The sequence below is a fragment of the Euprymna scolopes genome, chromosome 45, assembly GCF_053919585.1.
Source record: "Euprymna scolopes isolate OS-2025 chromosome 45, ASM5391958v1, whole genome shotgun sequence".
NCBI classification, from domain to species: domain Eukaryota; kingdom Metazoa; phylum Mollusca; class Cephalopoda; order Sepiida; family Sepiolidae; genus Euprymna; species Euprymna scolopes.
The window spans coordinates 62,465,543-62,484,603 of record NC_136526.1 but is presented as its reverse complement, the minus strand read 5'-3'; the positions used below and the strand labels follow the sequence as shown (position 1 = coordinate 62,484,603).

General features: G+C 36.0%; 1 protein-coding gene across 1 annotated transcript in view; it reads right to left on the bottom strand.

The window, feature by feature from the left end:
• Nucleotides 1-18,767, bottom strand: part of LOC145269832 (hsp90 co-chaperone Cdc37-like) — an 85,446-nt gene extending 66,679 nt beyond the window's left edge. The window contains exon 1 of the mRNA XM_080125547.1: nucleotides 18,665-18,767. Coding sequence (XP_079981673.1) covers nucleotides 18,665-18,685 — 21 coding nt within the window. The 5' untranslated portion in view covers nucleotides 18,686-18,767. The remainder of the gene's footprint in view (nucleotides 1-18,664) is intronic.
• Between the last annotated feature and the right edge of the window lie 294 nt (nucleotides 18,768-19,061).

Genomic DNA, 19,061 nt, shown 5'->3' with positions numbered 1-19,061 from the left:
TTTAAACTCCTGCAGTCAGGGAAACAACTAGCAGGAAGGGAATTCCAAAGTCTAGCTGTTCGAGGGAAGAAACTATTAGAGTGGAAAGCTTTCTGATATTTATGGACCTCAACAGTGAAGGGGTGTGATTTTGTTACTAAACAGCTTTGTCATAGATATGTATATCAAGGAGGTATAAGTGCAACAAAACCTTCTTTCAAAAAATCTATAAATATAAAAGCGAAAATGTATGTATGTGTGTTCGCTTTTTCTGTGTGTCTACAAAAGGCTTCTTTTAGAGAAGCGGTCGGTCGCTTCACAACTTTTAAAAACTTTTTATATCACATATAAATCGTAATATCTCAGAGTTAACAACGAAGCTCGCCTGTCTATTTAATTTGTTCGATTTCGGGAAGATAAATATTCAACATTTGTCACTCGCCGCATGTGGGTTAGTCTTTTTCCTATAACATCTTGGGGAAAATAAAAATCCCGCAGTCAAACTTGACCTCATTAACTCATTAAAACGTGCACCTGCCAAATCCAAGTAATTAAATAAATTCAAACGTGTTTCCGTTAGCATCTCACGGTGGGGCAATGGTTAACGTCGAATGTTTTTTTTTTCACACTTTAATTTACAAGTTTGCCTCAACTAAATCCATACAAAATTTCAACCAGATCAGTCCAGTAGTTTCTGAGAAAAAGTTGAATGGACAGACTGACAAAGAGATATATAATATTGCAAGAAACCTGCTCAACCACTAACAGCCATAGCTAATGATGCATTACCTGAAAGTACTTTGTTCAAACTCCTTGGCTTAACATTCACGGGGAACATGAGTTGGAACAGATACATTGAGGGTATTGCTAAGGCTGCTGCAAAGAAGGTGGGCTCTCTTTATTGTGCTAGAATGTTGCTTACACCTGAGAATATCTTGTACCTCTACAAGGCCTATATTACGATTGTGTCGTGTTGTGTGTTTTCTGGTGTCTGCCATAAATGTCTTCATTAAACAACGAAGCGGTCCGGAGGACAAAGGAAAAAGATTGCAACCAGAATGGCACCAGGATGAAGATGTCATCTTGAGAGGATGAAGGAGCCACACATCCACATCCAACATCTCAGGTATGCTTTTCTTTTTTATACACAAACCCTAATAACTGGCCCATCTTCACGGGACCGTTTCTAAGACTTCTAATCATATCTTTATTGTAAGGATATCATTTATTCCCCGGGGGAGCTAGCTGGTTGCGTTCCCAGGACGTTTCTCAACCAAGTAACTCCCCCCAGGGAAGCGATGGGACCATAGACCACCATTCGCCCATGTATAGAGTATTGTTGCCACATTTGGGCCGGCACATCTGCTACTAGTCTCTCCCTCTTAGAATTCAAAAGAGAGTTGCCAGCCTAATAGGTCCTGCACTATCAGCAAGGCTTCATCCGTTGTCCCATCGACGAAATGTTGCATCCCTCTTCCTTGTTCTACAAGTATTTTAATGATGGATGCTCTGATACACTACAAGCCCTTGTACCTCCCCTTGACAGAAATACAAACAAAAACTCCAACAAGCAGCAAAATCCCACCCCTACACAGTAGAAATCCCTAGATTCAAGAAAGTTTTCTACTCTAATAGTTTCTTTCCTAGGTCTGATAGACTTTGGAATTCTCTTCCGGGTTCCTTACTGTACTGACATGCAGAAGTTCAAGTGTAATGTAAGCACATCTTGCTGCTCAACTCCCTACTTAGTACCCCTACAAATTATGTCCCAGATTTTAACCCCTACATCAAAGTGGCACTGTGTTTTGTTTGGGGTGAAAATGCAAAAAAAAGAAATAATATAAAATAAATCATGCAATTTAATTTTACTGCTTGAAGCATCAGCTGAAGTGAATTGACTTTCATTTTATTCGAAGTACATGGTGGCTTCAATAAGTTTCCAGACATTTTTGTACAGGAATTTAAAATTCTTGTAAAGTCTTGAAAATTCAGTATGTTATATAACTAGTGATGGGAGGATACCAATATTTCTCCCAATTCCGATACAATTATTGATTCCGTAGTAAAGTCCCAATTCCAATACAATTACTGATTCCGTAGTAAAGTCCCAATTCCGATACAATTACTGATTCCATAGTAAAGTCCCAATTCCGATACAATTACTGATTCCATAGTAAAGTCCCAATTCCGATACAATTACTGATTCCGTAGTAAAGTCCCAATTCCGATACAATTACTGATTCCGTAGTAAAGTCCCAATTCTGATACAATTACTGATTCCGTAGTAAAGTCCCAATTCTGATACAATTACTGATTCCGTAGTAAAGTCCCAATTCTGATACAATTACTGATTCTGTAGTACAGTTCCAATTCCGATACAATTACTGATTCCGATTCTTTATAAATCTCAAAATATTTAACTAATAAAAGTGTTATTTTGTGCCAATTACTGTAAAATCACATCTTAAATGGGCCTATATTTTCTCAAATGTAAAAACACACACGTGATGGTGTGTTCTAGAGATTTTAGTTTTACTGGAAGTTTAGATCAATAAATATTTATTACTTTATTATTACTACAAGCAGTGGAAGACGTTTCTTAAACCAAAATCAAATAAAAAAAAAAGAGAATTTAAGGAATCGGTTTTGGCATTGGAAAATAGACTCCAATTTTTCCGATACCAATACTAAAAAAAGCTCTGATTTTTCCGATTCCGGCTAATCGTCCCAGCACTAGTTATAACTATAGATCATATGCGATGACTGACCAATTTTTCTGATTTCAGGTTCAAATGAACAGTTACACTAGGAATTGGAATACATCCTACTAACGCCTGATTGTCACAACTGGTGAATTTCAAAGGTGCAATCTGGATGAGAGGACACGTTAGAGAAACGATATGCAATAAAATTGTTTTAAACTTGGAAAAAATGCCACAGAAACATATGGAATACTTCAGACTGCTTTTGGACCATCTTCCATGAATTGAGCATCAGTTTTTGAGTGGCATAAGAGATTCAAGGAAGGCACGGCATCTGTGAGGAATGATGAGAGGTGTGAGTGGAGTAAGGAAGTCAGAACACCAGAGTTGATTGGCCAAATAAAGAATTTCATGGATAAAAACAGTCATGTGTCTATAGAGACAATAAGTGCATAGTTTGATGTCAGTGTGGGAACTGTACACAAAATTATTCATGAGGAACTGACGATGCGGAAGATTTGCATGAAGGATGCTCAAAGAAGATTAGACTATTTGATCAAGATGGCCATCAAAACAATTCTTCATCCTCCCTGTAGTCTAGACCTTGCTTCCTGTAACTTTTGGTTATTCCCTAAGCTCAAGGAAAGAGGCTGTTATTATGAGACAATTGAGGAGATGAAAGAGGCGGTAATGAGGGTCATTGACATGCTCACACAAGAGAATTTCCATGCATCATCCCTCAGAAGTTGTTAGAATGGTATAACAAGTGCATTGTAGTTGGAGGAGATTACTTCAAAGGGGACTAGAGTTTCATGTGTGTACTATCAATAAAAGTAACTTTGTGGGTCATTAATTTGTAGTTTAAGACTTTTAGCTGGACACACACACACACAGAAACCTGTTCTTTATACAATAGATTAAAACATCTTTTACAGACTATTTTTGATGTGCAGCTATTTATAAAAATCAAGTCTCTCAAAAAACACCTTCCTAAAGAAGCACCTACGAGGTCCCCTCAATAAGTTTCCAGACTCTTTTTGTACAGGCATTTAAAATCATCGTAGACTTTTAAAAATTCAGTATTTTATTGCTATACATTGCTTATAAGATGACCGACCAATTTTTATAATTTCAGGTTCAAATGAACAGCTACAGAAGGAATTGGAATACACCCTACTAAAGCCCGGGTGTCAGAGATGGTGAATTTCAAAAATGCAATCTGGACGTGAGGACACTTTAGAAGAACAACATGCAATAAAATTCTGTTTTAAACTTGGAAAAATGACACAGAAACGTATGGAATACTTCAGACTGCTTTTGGACCATCTTGCATGACCTGAACATCAGTTTTTGAGTAGCATAAGAGATTCAAGGAAGGCAGGGAGTCTGTGAGGGACGATGAGACGTGGTGGAGGAGTAAGGAAGTCAGAACATTAGAGTTGATTGGCCAAATAAAGAATTTCATGGATAAGGACTTCCGTGCGTCTAGAGAGACAATAAGTGCACAGTTTTTATGTCAGTGTGGGAACTGTACACACAATTATGATATTTACTGAAGATGTGAAAGATTTGTGTGAATGCACAAGTCAACAACTCCATCCTTGTCACAAACTATTTGACCAAGATGGGCATCAAGACAGTTCCTCACTCTCCCTAGTCCAGATCTTGCTTCCTGTGACTTAGCTCAAGGAAACCCTTAGAGGCTGTCGTTATAAGACAATTGAAAAGATGAAAGAGGTTGTGACAAGGGTCATTCACATAATAGGACTTCCAGAAGTTGTCGGAATGGTACAAGTGCATTGCAGCTGGAGGAGATTACTTCGAAGGGACTAGAGTTTCATAAATGTACTGTTAATAAACATACAGATACAAAAAAGTGTCTAGAAACTTATTGAAGGCACTTCATATCTTCAGTGCAGAATTAAGTGTCGTAGATTTGGCAGAAAACATCATCTCTAAAACAAAATGGAAAAATTCTTGATTTTTTTGTTCAGATTGTCCGTATCGACAACTTTACAAAAGAAAAAAAAAATTCATCATAAAAATATTGTGCAGACTAACGTCCTTATCAGAAGCAAAACATATAGTTTTATGCTGGATTCCAAGTCACATGGGAATCAAAGGAAATAACAAGATTGATACAGCTGCCAAAAATGCTCATAAAGAAACCATTGTCCAAACATACAAGATTCCACTCACAGACCAAATACCAAGGTCTCATGTATGATATGAAAAGAAACTGGAATCTTAAGGCGATATCAACCATACCACTTATTATAGATGCCACTGGGCTTATGAAGAAGAACCTGAAGTCCTACCTAACTAATATCCCTGGTGAACCAAGTACAAAAGAGATCCAGACAATTGCACTTAAGGGAACAGCGAGGATACTAAAAAGAGCTCTCGGTTGGTTTCAATAAAAAGCAGAGCAATGTTGGCAGCTGGTTTCGTTGCCCCATACCCAGCGTTACAATCTTCAAAGGAAGAAAATTAAAAAAAAAAAAAGATTTAAAAGTTAGACCAATTAAGAGCATACCTTAAAGAAATAAAATTATTCAATAAAATTTGAAAAAAAAAAATGTAAAACTACTTCAGTAACCAATTGATGATGCATCCGTTAAGTCTCAAAAGACATTGGATATTCTCTGTAAGGATAGCTGTGTATATAATTTGGAGGCAAGAGTTGCACAATCCCAACCACGCCCCTCCTGAATCAGCTCTGCTTAAGTCCAGTGGCAAAGATAAGTGCTAAACAACTAGAAACAATGTCAAGTGGAGAGCACATACAGCACCTGAGATTCCGAAATGGTCACCCATTTTAGTACTGACTAGGTTCAACGTTGCTTAACTTTGGTGATCTGACGAGAACCAGTGTGTCAATGTAATTATGATGTATATAACACAAAATATATTACAATATCTCCAAAACATATAATAGAATAAGAAAATAATACACGCATAATGTTACAGAATGGATTGAGAGAGAGAGAGAGGTGAGTAAACGTGGAGTGTAGACACATTTACCAGAACCGAGGGTCAGCTGACCAGATTACGTATGAGTGATGTGGTCAGGTTGGCTAGATCTGTGAGACTGGATTTGGACTTTGAAGAAGACGGATGGCTTAATAGCTGTTCCCTCCCCTTCACTGGGGGTGGGGAACGCTGACGTGTTCAAAGCAAGCAAGATCCCCTTCCATATTCTGTGTCGACATCTGGAAGGTAAATAAAAAACTATAAAACCAATTCATCGTCTTGGAGTGATAAATCTTCGTCTAACAGGTACCAGTCTCCCTCCAAGAGAAGATGAATTCCAGATGGATCAACATCGACGACACATGAAGTAAGGTATGTCGAAGAAAATGCATGTAACACATACACAACCGCATATGAAACTAGACGATCATACGCACACGGAATTCTTTTATGACACGCATAATCTCCTTTCATTCTAATAATAATCATTCCATGACAACAAATACAATTATGGTCCTCCCCTTTTATGTTATACACCAAACGTCAATTTGGTGCCCCTCTATGATAACCCTAGTGATAACTTCAATGATAGCTCTATGTAACAATAATAGATTCTACCCAAGAAATAAACTCCAAGAGATAAACATTAAATAAGAAATCAGAAATTGCGTTTAGCCCTGAAATGACCCTACAGTGGTTGATGGGCCGTTAAGCCTAAACCAAACCAAATATTTTTGAATTCTTATGTAAATATTAAGATTCGTTTTGCTTCTTGTTGCAGACTTTTATTTGCATTCAAGACAATTGAAGACAAAATTTTAAGGATTTTAATTATGCTTTATTTAAATCACATATCTCTAATTTTATCTTTTTACAAAGGATTTACCACTTATCAAGGCCTGGAGGCCACTCGAGGATAAGGGTTAATGAGTGTACAGTAGTCAATGGGAAAATGCTGTTGTAATCGCTAGTAGTGGGAATTGGGTGAATTGGATTACTTAAGGGATGATGACTCATCAAGAATTTGTTCATGTTGGACTTGAAGACAACCATATTGTAATCAGTTGGAAAGCAGGTGTGCAAAGAAAGAAACTTTGTTCATGGAATCTACGTTTAGGTTTAGGCACAGATAAAGAGTGGAGGAAATTATTGAAAGTGGTTTCAGATAGATGAGTGTTATTCATGAAAGTAAGGCCAGGGGGCACCATACATTGCAGCTTAGATGAGCATTTGCCATGAAAATAACAATAAAGTAGAGAGAAGCTCGCAACATCTCTTCTGTTGGAAAGAGGTTGCAGGGAAAAGAAAAGACCATTCCCGACTAGGCTACAAAGTCTTTTTTGAACTCTGTCATGGAAGGATAAGTTACTTCTAGCAGCTCTTACCCAGATGTGGCAACAGTACTCCATCGTTGGACGTGCTTGGCTCTTTCTTAATTCTTTCATGAAGTTCAAACTTTTGTTTTATTTTACGTCAGTCGAAGTTCTCAAAAATTAATATCATTCATCTGGTCTGGTGGAGTATCAAACTTAGTGTTGTTACTATGGTCAGCATCACTTGTGCACAAATCCTTAGCCATACCAAGAGAATTTTATTTGAGCTGAAAATACTATTTTATTTGTAATATTTAGTCAGAGTTGACTTGTAGGAGAAAGTAATCTCATACCAGGTTGTCCTGGCAATCTGTTATACAGCGATAGTGTTTGGTAGGCATTCAAGTTCTTCCAAGTGTCTGCTAGGCATTCAAGTTCTCTCATTTTCACGTTTTTTTTATTTTACTTCAGTCAAAGTTCTCAGAAATCAAGGGGCCCACAACCTGGGGCTAACACGTGAACTCTATATGAGACGCATAGATATTCACATGTTTCATTAAACTTCTTTATCTCTCAAACACCGCATTAGGAAAGAAATTGAAAACATAATCTTCCTCTCTTCAATTAACCATTTTCATACGTAGTAGTATATCTTTCATTTTGGTCTCTTGGTCTTACTAGATTCCAGGACGAGAATTTATCTAGTAGTTACTTGAGGTAACATCACTTGAAAAAGGTGGGAGCATTCCTCATAAAAGCTAATGTAAGTAAGGTATACTGAGGAGATCTTATTTGTGCAGCGAATACTATGTGATTTTGAATATTTAGTCAGAACAAGAATTTATCTAGTCTGGTGGAGTATCCAGCTTCGTGCAGTTACTTAAGGTAACATCACTTGGAGAAGGTGCACCATTCCTCGTAAAAGCTAATGTGAGTTAACCATAGAAAGGAGATCTTATTTGGGCAGCAAATATTATGTGATTTAGAATATTTGATCAGGGTTTACTTCTAGGAAAAAGTATCCTCATGCCAGATTGTTCTGGCAAACCCCTGTACAGAGAGACCTTAGACACTCAAAGACAGTGTCTAGTAGGCATTCAAGTTCTCTGTGATTCCATGTGTTTTAAGTCAAAGTTGGTTGAAAATGCTGTCCTGCAAATACTGCACTTGAGGGCAGTGTCTAATAGACATTAAAGTTCTTAGGTAAGCATTCAAGTTCTATCATTTTCTTTTTGTTTTTCATTTTCTTCCTTTGAAGATTGTAACGGGTATGGGGCAACCAAACCAGCTGCCAACATTGCCCTGCTTTTTATTGAAACCAACCGAGAGCTCTTTTCTAGTATCCTCATTGTTCCCTTAAGTGCAATTGTCTGGATCTCTTTTGCACTTGGTTCACCAAGAATATTAGTTAGGTAGGACTTCAGGTTCTTCTTCATAAGCCCTGTGGCACCTATAATAACTGGTATGATTGATATCTTCCTAAGATTCCAGTTTCTTTTCATATCATACATGAGACCTTGGTATTTGGTCTGTTTCTTCCTTTCACTTCCATCATTAGGGACACTCACTTCAACCAAGGTTGCAACTCTTTCTGACTTATTCCACATAACTATGTCAGGTTTCACGGCAACATTTTCAAGTTAGGTGGCTGTAAGGATTACATGGTCGTAATGCATGGTATATAAGTCATTTCCAACTATTCTTTCAGATTGCTGTATTCCATGTGTTTTTTTTTACGTCAAACTTGGCTGAAAATGCCGTCCTGCAAATATTGCACTGGAGGGCAGTGTCTAATAGACATTAAAGTCATCCAAAGTGTTTGATAAGCTTTCAAGTTCTCCAAAGTGTCCGGTAGGTATTCAAGTTCTCTTAAATGTCTGGTAGGCATTCAGGTTCTCTCATTTTCCACCATGTGATTCCATGTGTTTTTTTAAGTCAAAATTGGTTGAAAATGCCGTCCTGCAAATATTGCATGTGTGTGTCTGCATATGTCGTTGTAAATGATAATTTGTGGAAAATGCTTTCCGACACACTTCACAAGGAAAAGGCCTATCCCCCGTGTGTGACGTCATGTGTCTTTTTAAATACAACTTCCTGGAAAATGATTTGCCGCACTCATCGCAACGATGTGGTTTCTCCCCGGTGTGTGATTGGACATGGATTTTTAAATCGGAATTCGTTGCAAACGCCATCGTGCACATCTCGCAAGAATAACGTTTATCACCCGTGTGCAATTGCAGGTGTTTTTTGAGATTGGAATTCGTTGCGAAAGCGATGCCGCATATCACGCAAGCAAAAGGTTTAACACCGCTGTGTGTTCGTGCGTGGATTTTTCGATGTGAATTTGTAGCAAATGCTGCGTCACACATGTGACACGGATACGGTCTTTCGCCCGTGTGTGATTGCATGTGACGTTTTAGATCTGACCCAGTTGCAAACGAAGCACCACACATGCCACAAGAATATGGTTTCTCTCCAGTGTGTATTCGCATGTGGCGTTGTAAGTTGTTGCTTTGCGAAAATGATCGAGCACAAACCTCGCAAAGGTGTCGTTTTGATTTAGTGGTTTGTTCCATGGCTTGAATTTACAATTCTTTACAAATGCTGCCCGATATATCACAAGAACTTTTTTCTGCATGTCTACATGAAAAATTATATTCTGTCTTTTGTTTTAAATATAAAAATAATTATATATAATTTATGTCATGTAGTTTTGCACTAATATTCCTTGCTATTCTGAGATATTTTTAAAGTGTATGTTTGCATGTGTCTAAAGTTTAAATTAAAAACGGAATTTAAATGGAGTCAAAATTGACCAGTAGTAATTGTCACTGAAACACTACTGTTTTTAAATATATAAATAATTAATATATATGTTATTGTGTATTTTTGTACTAATATTCCTTGCTATTCTGATGTATTTTTTAAGTATGTTTGCATGTGTCTAAAGTTTCAAATAAAAACTGAGTTTAAATGTGAACTACTAAAAAACGTGCATTTATCTTTTACAATTACAATTTTTTAAGAACACTTAACCACACAGCTTACAAGTGTATATATATAGGTGTTAAATTTCCCTTAATTTATGGGGCAATCGATGCCGACCTGATGGTAACGTCTTAGCAAATGAAGTCAAAGGTGACTTTGTATTTGGGTTCAGATCTCCTGACCAGTAGTAATTGTCACTTCCTCCACTGATGATTGCAAAAGGATGACAGTCAATTAACATTTTGCAATATTCTGATTAACTGCTTTATTGTTGTGTTGTCATTTGTCACAGAAACACTAGTTGTTTTATATATAAAAATAAAAGATATATATATATTATGGCAGTAGAGTTTAGTTTCCTAGAAATACATCCAATGGAACGACATGTGTCTACCAAAAAGTGCTCAATGAGTAAACAGAGCAGGTATATTAAATTTATTTATACAAACATTGATGGCTACATATGTGCATACATGTTTCTGTAATCACCCGTTACTGGGGAGATTACGTCTTCAGGCCAAGAATTACCCTTGAAAACTGAAATTTCAAAAACAAAAAAATTTTCTTATTTCGTTTACAAAATTAAAATCTTGTCATCTAATATGGGTGGGGGTTAGGTGGGGGAGGATAAGTAAGGTCTTTGGATAATCCATTGCTTACAGGCTTTTATCTCGCCATATCTTAACTTCGGTAAGGGATAATTTTTTAATTTTTTTTTTATTTCTTTTTGTATTCTTTTTTATCTCCTCTTTAGTTTTGCATTATAAATTACTTGAGAAATCCGACATTATGTCTCCTATAGCCAGCAGCCAAAGACTTTAGGTACTTAGCATATTCCCGATGAAATTGGCAGTAATTGTGACTCTCTGCACTGAGGATGCCCGAAAGGATCAAACACTAATGCCTGTAACAATAGTAAATAATTATGTCAGCTTATTTAAGATCTTGGTTCTTATTATTGAGCACTCTAAGTTGAAATGTAATAAGTCGGTCAATTCCACATGCACAGATCACAATGTTGTAATCATTAGATCACTCCCGGATATCTTGACATTTATACTTCATATAAATGTTAATTTTGACTGTATTTCTCACGAACAACATACGTTGTACAGTTTGTTCCTAGCTAATAGAGTAAGATATGGCTTTGAGCCCAGATTCGAATCTCCTGACCGGTTGTAATCATAGCTCCCTGTACTGATGATTCCTGAAAGGATGAAACATTAGTGTCTGTAAGTATTAAAATAATTATAGTTATAATTATATATGTTTGAATATTATTAATTCACATAGCCATCTTAGCAGCAGCTGAATAGCATAACGGTTAGGAGTGCCGACTGTTGTCTAGGTGGTCGAATTCAAACATGCCTTGAGGTAGTTGCTAGTCTAGCCACACTGATGAGCTGTGATACAACATACTGTATGTGAATGACTATATATATGTATATATATGTATATATATAAGTAATGAAAAATTCAACTTACAGTTTTAATTTTCTTTCTCTAATATATATATATATATATAGATATTTATATAGATATATGTAGATTACTGTTTTTAAAATAATAAATAAATAAATAAAAAATACATCCAAATAATAAATGGGCGACTTTCTAAGAAAAACACCCGATCTCCGAGGCGGAGACGTTAACCATAATATTGTTTAAAAAATCAACAACAAAAACTACATAAACAGATAAACGATAAAAACTAAGCAGTAAATTGTCTATGGTATCATAGCATAATGGGTTAGGGCACTGGACTGAAATACATAAGGTCCAGGGTTCGAATCCTAACAACAGTCAAGCTACACTGAAGAGGGGTAGGGCCCCAAAACAGGTGTGTCCGTATATTACTGTTTTTAAAAATATATATATATATATCTGTTTTGATTAACTGAAATGTAAGCTCCTCAACCTGTATACCCACATTGTAAAATGAAAATTAAAAAATATTTTCGCAGTATCACGAATAGTTAAATGTAACATTAATTCTACATATCAGTTTTTGTGTTCACCTCATTTCAAAGTTTTTCATGATTATTTTTAAATGTGAAAGTGATGAAAATGAAAAAGGAAAGAAATGGGAGGAGAGGACAGGCAGGCAGGCACAAATGGGCAACATCAGCAGCAGCATCGGCAGAGCCTGACGGATGGAAATTCAATGGAATCCACCGCTCCCTCATCAGTTTGCTTAGTCACAGCAGCAGCTGCCACCACTCAACATGACAACCTTCAGGCATGATTCTCCATCGTCTATCGACGCAGAAGGATATCAAACAAACAACAATGAAAATGTTGATCCAAAAAAGAAAATTCTTTTCCTAGATGAGTTTAGGCTCCACTGTAACAGGTATCTGTGAATGGAAGAGAATTTTATACAAAACATAAATAGATTTGAAATAATATTTTAATGAAACAAGAACCCAAGTTTGCCCAGCTTCGAAAACTTGGGTCCTTGTACCGGAAAAATATCCAGTAAATAAAACGTTGTTTAGTAAATCGTTATTTTTTGCATTTTTTTTGCATTTCCATACACCAAACATGGATATAAATATCACTAAAACATCCGCTGGGTCGTAAGCTTCATTTCAATACCTTATTTGCCTGGGTGGGTTGCCTGTAGGCTGAGATAAACTGTGTCACACACACAGAGACAGACATTAGGAAAATGTATAAAATTTTTATTTATTTAATAACATTTTTCGGTAGACAAAACATACGCATGTTTATACACACTGATTCACAATAAAAATTAATTAATAATTAGAGCTTGAAGTTAAAGATAGGTCGTGGCTTGGGCCAAGTCGAAAAAGCTTTGAAAGATTGAGATGATCTGACAACAAGCGACTGACACGGCCTTGACAGAACGTACATGTGGACTAGTATGTAGAGGGTTGATGGGGACACACACATCCATAGTCCATCCGCTTTCATATTCTGGCCGTGTCGTTGTTGTCTTATTCACACTAGCGACCTTCAATGGGGAGAACACTTGTTCACATTATAAAAATAAAATCCAAGAACATAAAGAAAACAGACTCTGATACTTTACATTGGGGCCGTTGTTAACTCAAGACTCATGTAGGGAAACAATGGAGACTTGTAGTTTCAAAAGTTTTTTGGCGAGGAGAAAGAAACTTAAGAGAGAGGTTAAAATTAATCCCTCCTTATTTGTCCTACTTGGCAGTTGAGAGACATGGACAGCATCATCGGGGTGATATTCATTCAGAGTCTGTCTACATCTTCAGACATATTTCGTTTCTGTCGCTTCCTAGCCCCAACTGTGTAGAAACTCTGTTGCATTCCGCAAGTGATGTAATCTTTGTCATAGCATTCAACACCTGACATTCTAGTACTTTTTTCTAGTGGCATAACCTTTTGAATCTTCGCCTCATTCAAGCTAAGTGTACTGCATCTATTTTTGTTTGTCGCCAGCTGACATGTACTTCATGTCACTCTTGCTGAAATTCATACTAGTTAACTAAATCTATACTTACTGGCATAGGGTCTTAATATATAGCAATTCCTAAATCATGCTAGGTGCACTATGTCTATTTCCGTTTGTCGACAGGTTGTCTTGACATGCACTTAATGTAACCCTTGACGAAATTCATACTAGTTAAATCTATACTTACTGGCATAGGGTACCAATATATAACACAACTGGTCATGGTCATGGTTGCAGTATTGACCTAGGGTCAGTTGGCCTGGTTCTTTCCAACAAGTTCACCATGCCCCAAACATTGGGTGACCAGGCATGAAATCCAAGGCTGCTTCCATTATGAGTGCAAGCCATTCCTGATTATAGCAACGGACCTCATAAAGGTGAGGGTCCAGAATCAGTTCATCGTCCTGTTTCACCATCATGAGCCAGGTTTGAGTTGACCACCACAATGTTTCTTCCAACCTGGTGATGGTGCTGGACTGATGACTTCATGGATAAAATCACCTGAGTTTGATCAAAGGACATGGTTGAACAAATAAAGGTATCTGATAACAAGGAGAGATTTTTACAGGGAGCGGATCAGTTCATCGTCCTGTTTCACTATCATGAGCCAGGTTTGAGTTAACCACCACAATGTTTCTTCCAACATAAAAGTGAGGGTCCAGAATCAGTTCATCGTCCTGTTTCACCATCATGAGCCAAGTTTGAGTTGACCACCACAATGTTTCTTCCAACCTGGTGATGGTGCTGGACTGATGACTTCATGGATAAAGTCACCTGAAGTGATCAGGGCATGACTGATCGAATAAAGGTATCTGATAAGGAGAGATTTTTACAGGGAGCGGATCTTGCAGCAAACTTGAATTGGGGATAAATTTTTGCCGGTGGACATGGACGATGTAGTGTAGGCAGTGATGGTCAAATACGTCCAGTTTGTGTAGGGCACTTGCCAGCACAGGCCAAGTCTTGCAGCTATAAAGGAGAATGGTGTGGATGAGGGTCTAGTAAATGCTGACTTTGGTGTTCAGCCTTATTTCTTTTTAAGACCAGGTGTGTGATTGACGTGGGCAGAAGGCAGTGCGAGCATTGCTACTGCTGCTATTGTGGCACATCATTCTTGACGATTTGTTTGCATTCGTTTCACCGATATCCTTCAATTAAGAATTCTTTCTAGAAGGATATTTGCTACTTACAGACAGGACCACGTGAAGGGTGCCAATGTTCTTGAGTGAATGTGTTTCCGTGGCATGAACAGCCAGCTTGTCAGCCCGCATCATCAACTGCTGCTGCTACTGTTTGGGTTTTCTTCCCCTTGGTTGGTTGCAGTGATGATGGAGCCAAGATATTTGAACTGATCGACTTCATCTAGGGTTTCCATGTTGAAGACAACCGGTTGTTTTTTATTTGGAGGAAGACTTGCCGTCAACTGCACACTGCATATTGCACTCATAGGTTTTTTTCACTGAAGTGAACTTCACCCTCTGATGCTTCAGCAAATTTCATGGGGATATCAAAATCACAAGCACTCCCCAATTTTTTCTCCGTCAGGAGAGATGATAAGGTTAGTTCTTTGCAGTTCTTACAGGGAGATGTTGATATCTTCCTACATACAGCACCTGATATTTTTTCACAAATGATCACCCATCTGGTACTGACCAGGCTCAACGTTGCTTAACTTTGGTGTCAAAGTGATTTTGCTGTATATTCGGTTTTTCAGTGAGACAAGTTAACCTCTTGTGAGTTAGACATGTTTTTTTTAATGCTGAGAATAACTAAAAAAAAAAAAAAAAAAAAAAGAAACAAAAACATCAGAATGGATTGATTAGAGGAACAAATCAGTTGTTTTTTTCAGTTGAAAAAAATGAAGAAAGGATCGAAAATTATGAAAAATGTAAGGGAGAAAAACAGAGAAAATATAATCAGACATTTATTTCTGGTTTGAGTCTCAAAGGGTTTCTTATTAATTCGACCCAATGTTACAATTTAAGGGGAATAGAAAGTGCATCTTGTGTTTTTCACAGCCTCGTTACTCCTATTTCTCTTATTTTGTCCTTTGGTCCTTACATTCCAGGAGTGATGTTTCTGACAAAGAGGGAAGAATTGCTATTTTCTGGGTCAGAATTGTTTCCATCTAAAACTTATCGCTGACAAGTTTTTCAGCTTGAAGTACTATTTTTTAGCTCCTTATGTCAAGTGGTTTCATGCCTGGTCTGGAACAATTTCCATAAAACAATTGTGTTTTGGTGAACAGCAAATTAATGGTCAATATAATTGTGGTATTTAGAGACTGAAATGTTTGCCTGGTTTATTCTATGGAGTAACCTAATGGTCATAATTACCTAATTAGATTAACAGCTTACAACCAGAAATAAGTGAATTACTTCCTTCAACATATATTTATCGCAATAAAAATGTTTTTTTTTTCTTGTTCTGCATGCAATGTTTTATATTGTCATTTGTTTAGACTGAGGAGCTGAATATGACCTTAAACTGTATCTGATGGTGAGGCCTCCAGCTTGCAGACTTTGGGAAGTGTAGAATCACCCTTTAATTGCCATTGCTCCCAGATTCACTCTGACCCGGAGTGGTAGTACCTGTTAGTGTCCCAACTATGGGTTATATAGAAACCGACCGGAAAAAAAATGAATATATATTCTATTAAAAAATTCTTCTTCTGAATAACTGGATTCAACATTAAATAACCTGAAAAGGGTTGATATGCCGTAAAACAAAAACAACCAATCCATTGTTAGACTGAAAAATAGCTACTTGAAAAAGAATGTTAATTTTGGTAAATTTGTTGATTAAGAATCTCAGCTGAACCTTCCCCAATAAACTTCTACTTTTTTTTAGGCATGGACACCTTGAAGAAACAAAAAAAAAAAAACATGACAGAAAAGAACAAACATTTTTGTATTTAAAATGGGGGATCAGTGTTTTTTTTTTTTTTTAAATATAAATTTAACATGAAATAATCCCTCAATTCTTGGCCATTAAAACTTTTTTGAAATAGTTTACTAAATATTTTTACACTTTAACCCCCCCCCCAAATATGCAAAGAATTCATTTTTCATGGCAAAAAAAAGCTTTGCTTAATTGCCCTAAAATGTCAGAACGATTCAAAGATGGGGGCCCATGAGGAAGCGAGTAGAGGGCAGGAGGTAGTCATATTGTTTTAGAATATGTTGAAATTCAAAGGCTGACAACTCAATTCGACTAACGAGATTTATGGTCCATGCTATTTTATTATTATATTATTACTCCCTAAAGATTGTAAAATTTGATTCTCTTTATTACAGAAAACAACAAAAAAGGTTAATATGTGCTAGAGTACCAACTAAAGCCTTATCTTTAAAAGTTAATTTTTAATGGTATTTGGGTCTGTTTGGAACGAATATCATATTTAAAATTGTCGCTGACAAGTAGTTTTTATGATATTAACACAGTTATTATTCAATTTATTCTCTGTTCGGTAAAATCCCTTCAAACCGTATTAAGGTTATATGGAAAAATAAAACTGTGTACGCATTACAAATGTTTCTTTTCTGTGTCTTATGTTATACATTAGTACATTAGGGGTCATTTCGAGTTAAAAGTTTATTTACTGCACCCATCTGAACTAGAGAAAATCATGATTAAAATGTGTATGTCTCGTGTAAATAGCTAAAGGTGAATATCTAATATGGCCGACGTTCAATAGACCGACAGTTGATCAAAAAGTGAGATCAAGCGTACCGGAAAATGAAATGAGACCAAATCGACAACTCGAACATTCTAAAAGAAACAATTTAAACAAATTTTATTTTATACTTATGTAGAATAAATGCAACAACAACAACAACAACAACAACAAAAGAAAACATGAACAATAAATAATTTTTTTTTTCCCCGTTTCGCTTGCTTATATTAACATTAAAAGTTGTCTAAATTATTTTTCATTTTAAATTAAAAATACATTTTACTCAGAAATTTAACTTAAAATTATTATTTTTTTTTATTCTACATGAATAAAACTAATTTAAAAAATATTAACGATTAAAGGTTTTTCATTTTAAATTTCCAAGTTGTCAATTTGGTCGCATTTCGTTTTCCGGTATGCTCGATCTGACTTTTTGATTACTTATCGATCTGCTGAACGTCTGCCATATTTTATTTCTTCATTAGTTATTTACACGAGACATACACATTTTAATTATGATTTTCTATAGTTCAGATAGGTGCAGTAAATAAACTTTTAACACGAAATGATCCCTAATGTACTAATGTATAACATAAGACACAGAAAAGAAACATTTGTAATGCGTACATGGCTTTATTTTCTCATATAACCTCAATACGCTTTGAAGGGATTTTACCCTCTGTTTTCACTTGTGGCCATATTTGTTTTCATGCGTGCAATCAATTTTAAATGTGATATTTCTTCAAAACAGAGCCGAATACCTTTCAAAAATAACTTTTTAAAGAAGTCTTTAGTTTGTACTCTAGCGCACATTGACCACAAAACTACTTGATTAATTTACGTGATTTTTGGAATATGACAGTTTTCCGTTCCATGACGAGCACATACATTATAAAGATTTTTGGGGTTTGTTTTACAGTACACACAGATTCGAAAAAGTTGTCACAAAACAAATATAGAACAAATAAATGTTATCAAAGGCAAGATAACTTACTTTTCTACCTAACTGGATAGGTTTTTAGTGTTTATATTTAATGTAACATGTTTATTCAGCTCGAAAAACATACAGTGTTTACCGATGTATTGGAAAATTCAAAATGGCGGCCGATTCTCTCTCTGAGACGCTAAGTTTGGGAAAATGATTTATAAATAAAAAATAACAGTCAAAATATTGTTAAAAACCCGCCGAATATATGTCAGCCTATGTCACGGTAACATATATTGAGCGAGTTTCTAACAGTATTTTGTCTAGTTTTTTACTTGTAACTCATTTTCCCAAACTTACCGCCTCCACGAGAGATTCGGCCGCCATTTTAAATTTTCCAATACATATCGGTAAACACTGTATGTTTTTCGAGCTGAATAAACATGTTACATTAAATATAAACACTAAAAACATATCCAGTTAGGTAGAAAAGTAAGTTATCTTGCCTTTGATAACATTTATTTCTTCTCTATTTGTTTTGTGACAACTTTTTCGAATCTATGTGTACAGTAATACAAACCCAATTTTTCTGTATTTTAAATAAGTGTCATTCGAACCAAGCATCATTATTCTTTAAGAAATTCAAGTCATACTTACTTTCTTATAATTTGCTTTCATATAACTTCAGAGACAAGTTTATAAATTAAATTGTTTTGACGTAAAACACGACGTGAAGTTCAAATTCAAAATGGTGACGGTAAAAGCAAGTTCGCAGAAAATTAAAGAGGAGACAACTCAGAGATTTCGAAACATTAACATCGGCACATATGGGGATTTAAAAAAAAAAAAAAAAAAAATTAAGAAAAACTTTTATATTGTACCGACTTGTCACGGATTGAAGATTTTATATTCCAAAAGTCACAAAACTTGATCAAGTAGTTTTTTTGTTTTGTTTCTTTTTTTTTTTTTTCGAAAAACACAATTTTGCCGTTTTTTGCCGATAAGTAAGGTTGAAGCTATTTTCATATTCGGCACTTAGTTTAATCAAGACATT